At 46.9% G+C, this 12,938-nt stretch overlaps 1 protein-coding gene across 10 annotated transcripts in view; it reads left to right on the plus strand.

Annotated features, from left to right (window-relative positions):
* Positions 1-12,938, plus strand: part of asap1b (ArfGAP with SH3 domain, ankyrin repeat and PH domain 1b) — an 80,343-nt gene that overhangs the window by 56,607 nt on the left and 10,798 nt on the right. For 5 of the 10 annotated variants that reach the window (XM_076290928.1, XM_076290929.1, XM_076290933.1 and 2 more), the window contains exons 16-25: positions 1,387-1,553; positions 4,585-4,718; positions 5,111-5,202; positions 5,577-5,763; positions 7,487-7,572; positions 8,876-8,929; positions 10,227-10,342; positions 10,854-10,921; positions 11,592-11,699; positions 12,130-12,355. In XM_076290928.1, coding sequence (XP_076147043.1) covers positions 1,387-1,553; positions 4,585-4,718; positions 5,111-5,202; positions 5,577-5,763; positions 7,487-7,572; positions 8,876-8,929; positions 10,227-10,342; positions 10,854-10,921; positions 11,592-11,699; positions 12,130-12,355 — 1,238 coding nt within the window. The remainder of the gene's footprint in view (positions 1-1,386; positions 1,554-4,584; positions 4,719-5,110; positions 5,203-5,576; positions 5,764-7,486; positions 7,573-8,875; positions 8,930-10,226; positions 10,343-10,853; positions 10,922-11,591; positions 11,700-12,129; positions 12,356-12,938) is intronic. The other 5 variants (XM_076290930.1, XM_076290932.1, XM_076290935.1 and 2 more) reach the window with 1 other exon arrangement.

Consider the following 12,938-nt stretch of genomic DNA (forward strand, 5'->3'; position numbering starts at 1 on the left):
TGAGTGCTGTTGGTGTCGGTTTAGATTTTTTTCCTTTGTGTGTGTGTGTCTATGGTTTTGTCTCGTGCGTGTGTGTGTGTGTGTGGGTGTGTGTGCCAAGAGCCAGTTGTTGAGGTTTGGTGCTTTTCACTCTGGGAGTGAGTTATTCAGGTCACTTAGAGACCGCAGTCTTCTATTCCCACAGCCGTCTTCAGGCACACAGGCCAAGCCACACATATCCACCCTGCACAGTGTCCTAGAGACTCTCAAACCCTCATACACACATATCCACCCTGCACAGTGTCCTAGAGACTCTCAAACCCTCATACACACATATCCACCCTGCACAGTGTCCTAGAGACTCTCAAACCCTCATACACACATATCCACCCTGCACAGTGTCCTAGAGACATGCAAACCCTCATACACACTGGTGTTAAACTAGTACACACATACATACACTATTCTCTGATACACAAAGATCAGACACCCAGTTCCACTCTCTCTTCCTCTATCTTGTGTCTTTCTCATTCACTCACACACTCTCTCTCTCACACACACACACACCATACACACACACCATACACACACACACACACACACACACACACACACTCCTTACATATGCTCATTAGGCCAGACCATGTGGCCAGTAAGTGTGTCTGCAGTGGACAGAGAGCACTGTCAGGGGCCTGATTCAGAGATAAGCAATAAAGAGCATTTAATGAGCTAAGGGGCCAGGCCTGCCTGTGTGTGTGTGTGTGTGTGTGTGTGTGTGTGTGTGTGTGTGTGTGTGTGTGTGTGTGTGTGTGTGTGTGTGTGTGTGTGTGTGTGTGTGTGTGTGTGTGTGTGTGTGTGTGTGTGTGTGTGTGTGTGTGTGTGTGTGTGTGTGTGTGTGTGTGTGTGTGTGTGTGTGTGTGTGTGTGTCAGCATGAGACCTGGACAGTGCTGTAATGCTTATTGCCTCTGAACCAGTGGGACTCTTTGCCTTAGAGCTGGTACTCAAAGGCCTCAGTCTCATCAACAAGCAGGCACTATAAAACAGGAGATGGGAGTGTGTGTGTGAGTGCCTGGGGACATATCAGGGATGTTGCAGGGTAAAGGGGTTGCTGGATGGTTATGTCTAATCAGTTTGTCCATTGTCTCATCATGCCATGGTCCATATTGTGTTTGAGGTATTGTGCCTTGTGTGAATGGACATTAGAACTGACATAAAATATATAGTTTTCATATGGAATGAATTTTTTTCTTCTTCTGTATTTTTGCACTTTTGACTGGTATCTGCAAAGACTTTTGTTTTACTGATGTTGATTTATATTCACTACAATTCAATGGTTTTTGTGTTTGTGATCTATTTGTTTGTGTATGCGTGTGTGTTTATGTTTGTGTATGCGTGTGTGATTGCAGCTGGATCTCCGTGCTGACCAACAGTAAGGAGGAGGCTCTGAACATGGCGTTCCGGGGCGAGCAGACCACCGGAGGGGAGGACGGCCTGGAGGACCTGACCAAAGCAATCATCGACGAGGTGCTGCGCACGCCCGGCAACGAGCTGTGCTGCGACTGTGGCGCTGCAGGTAACCAGAAGAGAGTGTGTGTGTGTGTGTGTGTGTGTGTGTGTGTGTGTGTAATATGAAGTCATGTCTTTATATGTTGTGGAGCCCTGTGACCGCATCTGACAGCATTCTAGGGGATGTGAATGAGGCCTTTGTGAGAACAAGGGGCTGTGAATGTGTGTGACTGTTCTTTTGACTCGTATATTTCCATCGCTCTGCGTACGTGCTGTTTATGTTTTCAGTGAACAAGAGGAAGAAGGAGAGAATCTCCACTTCCCTGTGTCCATTTTCCCATACAACTAGCTTACACACACACACACACACCCACACACACACACACACACACACCTAGCACACCCACACACACACACACACACACACACACACACATACACACACACACACACACCTAGCACACCGACACCCACCCACACACACACACACACACACATTTGCACGCCTTACCGCTCAGTCCCTCCGGCTGGCATCGGGCTCCCCTCGTGTCCGGTTGCAGCTGACTCAGGTCCTCGGCGCCCTTCCCGTTGTGCGTAAAGAGGACGCGTGCTGGCTGGCACTGCAAATCAGCTCACCTTCGACCCGGAGCATCACCTCCCTACCTCAGCCAATCTATTACGGCACAAGGATGTGTGTGTGTGTGTGTGTGTGTGTGTGTGTGTGTGTGTGTGTGTGTGTGTGTGTGTGTGTGTGTGTGTGTGTGTGTGTGTGTGTGTGTGTGTGTGTGTGTGTGTGTGTGTGTGTGTGTGTGTGTGTGGAATCGTGGCGTAGCACGATCCTGTTTGCTTTGTCAGGGGGCATTGGGCAGCGCTCCCAGATACGTGTCCCAGAGGTGGGACAGGCCTGGCTGAGAGAGCAGAGTTCCACTCAGGGGGCGGCATCAGCATTCAAACTGACCGGTCCTCCACCATCCCTATCACTCAGACACACACACACACTGAGAGTGTGCCATTGCAGACTCAGTGCCTGTACAGTGACTCTCCCCTCTCTTCATTCTCTCTCAGCTAATGGGAATTAGCCAGGGCTAGGCATCACCTGTGGCCTTCTTTTCCCACTGAAACATAAGAGTTGGTGTACGAGTGAGAAGTGAGAGACGGAAGAGAGTGATGATGAAAGCTGAAGACAGGACAGGAAGAGAGTGATGATGAAAGCTGAAGACAGGACAGGAAGAGAGTGATGATGAAAGCTGAAGACAGGACAGGAAGAGAGTGATGATGAAAGCTGAAGACAGGACAGGAAGAGAGTGATGATGAAAGCTGAAAACATGAAACAGGAAGAAAGTGATGATGAAAGCTGAAGACAGGACAGGCAGTCAGACAGGACGCCCACGTCTCCGTTGATGTCTGCAAGAGAGACATGAAACTGTCAGGCATCAGCATCAGTATGTGAGACTGCTCTACCTGGCAGACCGTCTATTGAAGGGCCGTTGCCAGAGACTCGTCGCTAGTCGAACCCTCATCCCATTCAGTGGGTGGAACATCAACTACTCACACTGATAATGTTAAGATAATGTTTCTGAGATGTTTGTAATTTGTGATTGTTGGTCAGCTTTAACAAGAAGCATCATCAGCATACTGTATATCTCAACCTAAATCTCGTGGCAAAGGTGCGAGGTGTTTGAAGCGTTATGTCTTTGCTCTCGACCACCAATATGTTGTTTCCTCTCCTAAGCTGTATGTTAATTTCTGTGGCATAGTGACTTCCTCTGTGAAAATGCATTGAGCTGCTTTGACGCAACCATACGTCTGCACTGATGCAACCGAGTAAATTCCCCAAGTTGACTAAATCCCCTGAAAGCACTTCAGTGTATACACCCTGTAAGAAATTGTAGGCAGCACAAAATGCACACGTCCAAAGGGATGAATGTTGTTGTCAGTGACAGTCAAGTAGACTGTAAATATGTCAGCTTCACAGGCGTATAATTCTGTCTTCTCCCATAGCATGCATTTCATTTCATGTTAGCTTGGCAGAGCTAGCGTCTCGCTTGCTCTTTGTGTTATGCCGTTGGTCTTTTCTGCACTGGCCATCAGTATCATGGCGGTTTTAATGTGGTCTTATTCCCCTGCCTAACTGTGGCTTCCACTTCTAGAGAAAGGAGGTCCACTGGAGCCTGGTGGCTTTAGAGAGCTGCTCTCTGATCCTAGTGGCTTAACAGTAGCCCCCTGTGGTGTCTCCAGCCGTGTGTGTGTGTGTGTGTGTGTGTGTGTGTGTGTGTGAGTGTGTGTCTGCTGTTGCTATATTAAGCCGTTTGTGCCACGCTTCTCTCCTCTCCTCACCCGGCTATCCGCTTATCTCTGCCGCTGTCTTTTCCTCGCTCCTCTGAAAGGATTTAGCCCATGCTCACACACACACACACACACACACACGCGCACAGACACACTACATGTACACACACTCACGTTTGTGCAGCCTCTCTAGCTCAGGGTCTGAGCAAGGTCACCAGTAGGCCGTCACCACAATGCTCAAGCTCCTTGGTCCACACACGTACAGACATGCAGATGCAAACAAACACACACACACACACACACACTGTGAAGCTATCGTCTTGATTGCCGGACGTGTTCGACTATGCCTGTTCCAGCCTTGACTGTCCTGAGCTCACTGAGGACCCCTAGTGGTGTGACTTACCACTTGCAGGCATAAGTCGGGTTCCCAGAATCATTCGGTCTAAAGGATTGGTCCCTCTTTCTATTTGTGGTTGAAGTCCAGCACAATGCAGGCATGCTTTACAAACACACTTAATCAATCTCCCACCCATACTGTGTACATCCTCCAGCACAAAAGAACAAATCTGGCTGTGTGTAAAGTGCATACACTGCGAAGGGCTTGTCAGTGAACTGTGGTGATTTGTAAGGATTGTCAGTGAGCTGTGGTGATTTGTAAGGCTTGTCAGTGCCCTGTGGTGATTTGTAAGGCTTGTCAGTGAGCTGTGGTGATGTGTAAGGCTTGTCAGTGCCCTGTGGTGATTTGTAAGGATGCTCTTTTTGTTTGTCTGAAGATTACTCACCTTATACACCACTTGTGTTTGTTTCTGTAGATCCAAAGTGGCTGTCCACTAACCTGGGGATCCTGACATGCATCGAGTGCTCAGGCATCCACAGGGAGATGGGCGTGCACATCTCACGCATCCAGTCCATGGAGCTGGACAAGCTGGGCACCTCTGAGCTCTTGGTAGGCATCTCGCGCTCTCTCTCGCTTTTTCCAGTTCATTTCAAACAGCTTTATTGGCATGACAAAAGCTCAACTTGTATTGCCAAATTCTACACAAAAAGTACAAATTTATATAAAAACAGAACATACTGTACCATCTCTCTTACATCTCTTGATCTTTCTCTCTGTCTGCTCGCTGAGACACTCACCATAAAAAGATACTATATAACATTCACAATATTCATTTGGACACATGAATCACATAGTCACAGTTGTTTTGTACACACTCATAGAGACAAAATGACATGCCCGTCTTGTGACATTCATGAAGTTCATCCTGGCAGATGAATCAAAGTCCGAAAACGTCTTCACGTGTGCACTAAAGTCTCATCTCTGCCCGTGTCTCTCCTCAGCTGGCCAAGAACGTCGGAAACAGTAGTTTTAACGAGATCATGGAGGGGAACCTTCCGAGTCCGTCTCCAAAGCCCACCCCCTCCAGTGGCATGTAAGTGCAGTCCCCTCCTTTGATGTCCCTCCTGAGTGCGCACGGCCTCTTCTCACACGGAGACGGCTCTGGCAGGAATGGTTTTGATGTGCAAGAGAACACCGCATGATGACACACAGGGCAACACGGCCCTCTGTAGTCGCTGTGGTCTCTGAAGCAGGCCACTCAATTGCAGTTCCTCCAAGCCCAACTAGACCGGTGTAGAGCACTTGGAAACGGAGTTAGAGAAAGTTTGATGAATTCTCAGAAAACATTATGTTGCTGTACATGCTTTTTTTTTTAGATAAAGAGAGAGTTAATCGATGTGTGTTAATCGATGTGTGTAGTTTATGTCGTATTTAGGTTCTTCTGTGCTGTGTTTATAACTTTCTCAGGACGGCACGGAAGGAGTACATCAATGCGAAGTACGTCGACCACAAGTTTGCCCGCAAGACCTGCAGCTCTGCAGCCGCCAAGATGAACGAACTGTATGAGGCCGTGCGGTCACGTGACCTCCTATCCCTCATCCAGGTGTACGCTGAAGGGGTGGAACTCATGGAGCCCCTCCCAGACTCTGTGCAGGTGAGTGCACAGATGATCCCAGGGAATAGATTTTTTTACTGGTCCCAACTCGGCCTCCACGTTCTCACAAAACATTTTTGTAATTAGTATTATAAATGGCTTAAAGGTGCCCCCCGTGCAATTGAAACTCTCCTAAACGCGCATCTCGTCGGTGATTGGCTGGAACAGTTTATGTTTTTATGGTCCAGGCTTATCAGGCTGTTTTTGGAACATCGCTAAGAGCACCTTTAAATGACTTGAAGGGGAACAAACTGAATTGCTCACACAGTCAACTATGTGAATGTGGCACTAGGAAGTTGTTCATTCTTTTATGCAGTGTACTGTATTCTATGTCACTGCATGCTTAGAGGCTCCAGGACTTTCCTAAGGTATCCCAAAGCTCAGTATCGATACCAAAACATGGCTCTATAGCCAAATATATAGGATGTATTGTTGTTATGAAGCCATGAAGCTCCATACTTTTGATTAAATGGGATGAACAGGTCACTGGTTTTTCCCATCCGTAATAGCTGCCCTACATCCTGCCCACTGGACCTGCATGGGAACAGACGCCCTTACTCACTTCCCTATGCCATGACAAAGCAACATCCTTCGCCATCACACACACACACACACACACACACACACACACATCCCTTCATCTGTCTCCTCACGTCCCCCAAGCAACGTCCATTGCCACTGGAGTTTGGATTGATGGATAAAAAGGAGACAGGAGAGAGAGAGAGAGAGTCACTCAGTTCAAGGCAACAAGCAAGCGCTCTGCCATGGGTGCGGCATCTCAAGCACAAGCGCTCTGCCATGGGTGCGGCATCTCAAGCTGCACAGTGCGTATACGTTTCTGTATGACTCACCGAAACAGAAAATCCAGGTTGACGTGATGTCCATAAATGAGTTGGGTATTGATGTGTGCAGTGGAGCGTTAGGAACGGAGGGGGCGTTTGTGTGCGTGTGTGTGTGTGTGTGTGTGTGTGTGTGTGTGCGTGTGTGCGTGTGTGTGTGTGTGTGTGTGTGTGTGAGAGAGATGTGGATGCTGAAATGACATGCTGGGGAGAGAAATGAAACCCCTTTGTGCTTTTTTTTTTTGGTTTTTGTTCTGGAGCTTTCCGTGGGTGCGCATGAGTCAGGGGTGTGTGTCGGGAATGCTGATGGGTTCAGCTTACAGCGTGACTCATCATCCCAGTCAGAGTACCCGCAGCCGCGGCCCTGTGGGACAGATGAGTGGGATCGACAGATGGGCAGAACACACACACACACACACGCATACACACACACACACACACACACACACACACACACACACACACACACACACACACACACCACAGTGTACAGACTTGTACATACATGTGTATAATATGTACATATGTAAACATATAGTGCAGTAGATCTGCACACACTCACACAAACACACTGTATACAAATGTATCATGTGCAGAGACACACAGCGGTGTGCCATCTCTGGTCCTGGATGTCATTAAGAGAGCTGTCAGCCCAACAGGCAGACTAAACGGATGCAATGATTCAAAAGAAGTTGTGACTTGTGACTGGCTTAGAAGCTTTGATGTGATGAAGGGGTACATCTTTAGCTTGTTACAGCTGGTGCAACTATATGCAACAGTATGAATTTGTCTAATAGGTGTGTGTATGTGTGTTGTGTGTATGTGCGTATGCATGTTTGTGATTGTGTGTGTGTGTTTGTGTGTGTGTGTGTGTGTACATACAGGAGGCCGGCGAGACTGCACTACACTACTCCGTGCGGACAGCTGACCACACCTCTCTGCACCTGGTGGACTTCCTGGTCCAGAACAGGTAAGCACTGACACATGTAATGAAGAAGCCCCAGCTGCCAATAATGACTAATGGGATGCAGTGTAGGACCATTGAGAAACCAAACCCATGCATAGTCACTTGAACATCTGTGTTTTGATACGGATATGTTGTTTTGATATGATATGGATGTGACGGGTGAACAGGTCTTTGATCCAGATGTTTAGAACAAATAAGGGAAAGGACCCAACCAGGGAGTTTCTAGCTATGTTTTCAGTTAGGAATCAAGGCGGTGGCCATAGTTAGAGAGAGTTATATTATTTCATTACACAACAGGTACTATCAGTATATCTTATTTTCTTGGAGTCTGAAAGTTTGGTGATTTTGTAGTAGATTAATATGCATGGGTGATGGGCTCCCCAATAGAAGCTGTGGGATCTGTCTTAAGTGGAAAAGCTGCAGCAGCGGGCTGACATCCCATCACATCAGAAACTATGAGCGATCACTGGGACACACATCCTGGAAAATATGGCAGGCATGTGAGGAATGTGTGTGGGTTTGCAGCGGACGTGTGTGTTGGGATACACAGGAATACACACACTCACTGTCTGGCTTAGAACCTGGTGGGAAAGACAGGGGGGCAACAGGAAAGGCTCTCTCTCAGACACACACACACACATACACACACACACACACACAGAGACACAAAAACACACTCATACTCACACACTTTTAGGGTCATGAAAGTAGGTCGGAGGGGAGATTAAGCTTGGTGTGTGTGTGCAGGTGGTGATCTCTCTTTCTCGCTTTCCCCTCTCACTCTCTCCCTCTATTCCTCTCTCTCCCTCTCTCCCTCCCTCTCTCTCTCTCACTCTCCTTCCTTCACTGGATCAGATGTCGTTATCAGTTAGACTGATACTCACTGGCCTCTGACTCTCTCACGCCACTATAACTGATCTCAGCTCATGTACCCAAACATAAACAGTGAATTCATCTAGTACTCTCTTGCAAGACATATTTAAAGTCTCTGAACCTAAACACATACTGTATGCTCGCATTGATACACTCACAAGCATTATGTATGCCACATACCATTGTGGCAAAATGTAATATGTTGCGTGCCTGTAATCATGTCACTATTTTAGCATTTTTGTGAAATATTTAGCTCACCAGAATACCTCAAAATGCCATATCACATAACATGATTGCCATGAAAAACAATAGAAGCTTCAAAAAGCTTTCATTCCATCAGAGAAAAGGTATATTGTATACAGTAGTATCTATGACCCTAACAAAAATGAATACATTTCAGCAAATTTGTTTAAAAACTAAATTTCTCTCCTAGATTGGTGATATCTCAGGAAATGGCTTACAACCCTACACAGGAAGAACAACACAAGTAAAGAAACTGCTCCAAGGCTGAGAATTGAAAACACAATGAGGGGGATTAGAGCTGCCCTGATTTTTGTGTGTGTGTGTGTGTGTGTGTGTGTGTGTGTGTGTGTGTGTGTGTGTGTGTGTGTGTGTGTGTGTGTGTGTGTGTGTGTGTGTGTGGGTGTGGGTGTGGGTGTGGGTGTGGGGGTGGGGGTGGGTGGGTGGGTGGGTGGGTTGGTTGGTTGGTTGGTTGTAAAGGCTGTTCTCTCATCTTTCAGCTTATTCCGAATTTAACCCTCATAAATGTGCTTCCTGACTCCAGGCTTGTACTGTGCTTTTGGTTTTACACAACAGCAGCGACTGCTTGAGAGAGAGAAAGCGAGAGAGAGAGAGAGAGCGTGAAAAAAGGAGAGCAAGAGAGAAAGAGAAACTGCGAGAGCGAGGGAGTGCGAGAGCCTGAGCTACTCTCCTCCTCACGCTGTAGACTCCCACAAGGCGAGGAGAACTAGGTCAGACAGCAGTCACACAGCCACTCTGTTGCGTTCCTTTATTCCTCTCCTTTCTGACGCTTCACTCACAGCTGACCCAAATGCGTTCGCTTTGCTGGTGCGTGCAGCACCACCTCTCCCCAAGTGCCTCCCAGCAAAAATTAAGTGTGTGTGTAAGAGCGAGCATTAACACATTTGTAAGTGTGTGTGTGTGTGTGTGAGTGAGTGAGGAAGTTTGAGATTGTTCATTTCTTTGTGTATGTGTTTTGTCTGTTATGTATATGGGTGTGTGCAATCCAACATGTGTGTTGTTCAGTCACATGTGTTTGTTGAAGAGCAGTCTGATGAGCGAGGCGTTGTTTGAATGTCAACAGCCTCATTTAGGTCTCTTCACATGGCTATGAGTCCCTGTGGTGACATGAAAGCTAATACTAGGCTATGTAGTGCTACACTACTACACACACACACACACACACACACACACACAGAGAGAGAGAGATGAAGTATAGTGTGGGTGGGTCCTACTGACTCTGCAGTAGTGGAGCAGGCCTCTGAGGTAGCTGCCAGGTTGCCGGGGGATACGGGGATTTTGATCCAACTCCAGTGCAGCTGCTCGGGCAGATGTTGAGCTGACGGGGTGTGTGGAGCGACTGCGGCGTCGCACACACACACACTCACACTCAAACACACCCGCTTGCACTGGTCTCTTGTGTGTGTCTCTCTGCTGTGATCAAAGATGTAACAGCATCTGGTTGACAGTTTTGTGACCTCTTGGCCTTTTTTTGTTTGTTTTTGTGTGTGTGTGTGTGTGTGTGTGTGTGTGTGTGTGTGTAGTGGAAACCTGGACAAGCAGACAGAGAAGGGGAACACTGCTCTGCACTACTGCTGCATGTACGAGAAACATGAATGCCTCAAGCTGCTGCTGAGGGGCAAGCCGGCCACTGATATCCGTAAGAGACACACACACACACACACACACACACACACGGAGAGCACAAACATACACACATACACACAGGGAAAGCACAAACATACACACATACACACAGGGAGAGCACAAACGTACACACATACTCATAAACAGACACACAATCTGTGGTGTCGCTCCATTTCACTCATATCTGTTTCAGTCATATCCTAATACTCATATCACCACACTCACAATCTGTTTCTCTCACTTCTGAGAAAGGTACCACATGAAACCACACACACACACACACACACACACAGTGAGATAATACACACATACACTATAACAATAACTCAGAATTATATTATACCCCTGTATCAGATATGATAAATAAAATGTGCAACACACACACACACACACACACACACACACACACACACACACACACACACACACACACACACACACACACACATCCAGAGACCTACAACCCACACATCTTAATAGCTTTCCCTGAGTCATGATCATGCAATGTCTCCTGTGTCTTCCAGCCAATCAGAATGGAGAGACAGCGCTGGATGTTGCTAGGCGATTGAGGAACCGCCAGTGTGAGGAGGCGGTAAGCATTACCTGGGTAGCCCGTCTGAAAGGACATGGACTGCTTCCATCTCTGTTCTAGTTCAGTCATTAGTCCCTCAGTCTTTTAGCAATTTAACATGCATAGTAGGTGTCCGTGTCCTATTCATTTTTTTGGTGGTTTAGGTACTGTTTATGTGATTATTAATTGATCTGTTAACATATTTAGTGATTAAAAAGACATGCTAGTAATCCGATTTGGAAAAATCTACAAATCCAACAAATGCACACATTCATATAATCACTCCTGTGTAAGATTTTGAAAAAATGTATCCTCGGCCTGTAGTATAACATTTGAACACTGGAGGGCAGCAGTCAGGTACGGAATCACTAGTTGCACGTCTCTGCTGATGAGAAGAACTCTTCAGGTTTTGTCACTGAGGCTCTCTCCAGATTCAGATATCCAAACGCAGGGTGTCGGTAAGCCATTGGGTGTCAGATTCACATTGAGAGGTCAGCACTGTAACATTACTGAAAGAGAGGAGGCAGAGGCTAATGTAGACCTGGGGTCAGCTCTCTTCACACAGGGGATAGTGGGTTGCCCTCGGACCTGTACTCATAACTGTATTTGTGTGTGTGTGTGTGTGTGTGTGTGTGTGTGTGTGTGTGTGTGTGTGTGTGTGTGTGTGTGTGTGTGTGTGTGTGTGTTGCAGCTGGTGCAAGCTGCTGCAGGGAAGTTTAACCAGCACGTACATGTGGAGTATGATTGGAACTTGCGTCTGGAGGAGCTGGACGAGAGCGACGATGACTTGGACTTCAAGGTTGGTTTGTTCGGTTTGTCAGGCCCTGGACCAATATGGAAATCTCACTTGAATCCTCAAATCACCCACACATCTAACCAGCTTCTCCAGCTGACTTTTATAACCCATTTCACCCATTTATCTGTAATGAAATTTGTAGTTTTATTATATTATAGCTTTTTTGCCATGATATAGCCATAGATGCCGATGTTGCATCAAACTTAAACGATTACTAGTATTACTGCTACTTATATGACTATTATTACTACTACTACTAATACTAATAATAATTCTACTACTACTATTATGACTATTGCTACTACTCTTACTACTACTACTATAACTATTAATACTACTACTACTATAACTACTACTACTATAACTATTAATACTACTACTCATCCATTTATCCCTCTTTCACTTCCCCCGTTGGCCGTCTCTCTCCCTGCAGCCGAGCCCCATAAAGAAGGATCGCTCTCCGCGGCCCCAGAGCTTCTGCCATTCGTCCAGCCTGTCCCCCCACGACAAGCTCTCCCTGCCCAGCTTCCTGGGCCCGCGGGACAAGCAGCGGCTCTCCTACAGCGCCTTCACCAATCAGATGTACAGCGCCTCCACGGACACGCCCCCCTCCCCCGGCACCGACGCCCCGCCCCTGCCCCCCAGGAACGCAGGCAAAGGTACAGTAGGCGCAGGAACGCCAGACGAGTCCCACTACAGCGCCACTGATGCTGTACACATCAAATGGGGAACAATTTATATCAACTAATTGTTGTATTTAACTTCATTTATTTAACAGGCTTATTCATTTATTTATTTTTTTATTTAAAAGTGTATTAAATTGCGCAGACACTGAAATATGCACTGAAATATTTTTCTCTGTTATGCAAGACTGGAAGAGAGATTTGTTTTCCACCAGATATCTTTCTCACTTATGTAAAATTATTGCCTTGTGTTCAAATGGTGTATTTGGACGGCTCGCCCACCGCTGCATGCTGATGCTCCAACTCATCCCTAAGATTACAGTGGGAAATGTAGACCTTTCAGAAACGTCTTTGTCCATCCTTTGTCTCTACGTCTTTCTGTATCTCTACCTTTATCTCACACCTCTCCTGGTCACACACACACACACACACACACACACACACACACACACACACACATACAGACACACACACACACACACACACACAGACACACAGACACAGAGGAACATCCTGGTGTCAACCGGAAGGAGGTGTCATAATGCGGCTTTTCACCAGA

This window comes from Alosa pseudoharengus, unplaced genomic scaffold (assembly GCF_046254945.1).
Source record: "Alosa pseudoharengus isolate Yale_2024_CS ecotype anadromous, Long Island Sound unplaced genomic scaffold, YU_APseudo_1.1 YU_APseudo_1.1_scf_18, whole genome shotgun sequence".
NCBI lineage: Eukaryota > Metazoa > Chordata > Actinopteri > Clupeiformes > Clupeidae > Alosa > Alosa pseudoharengus.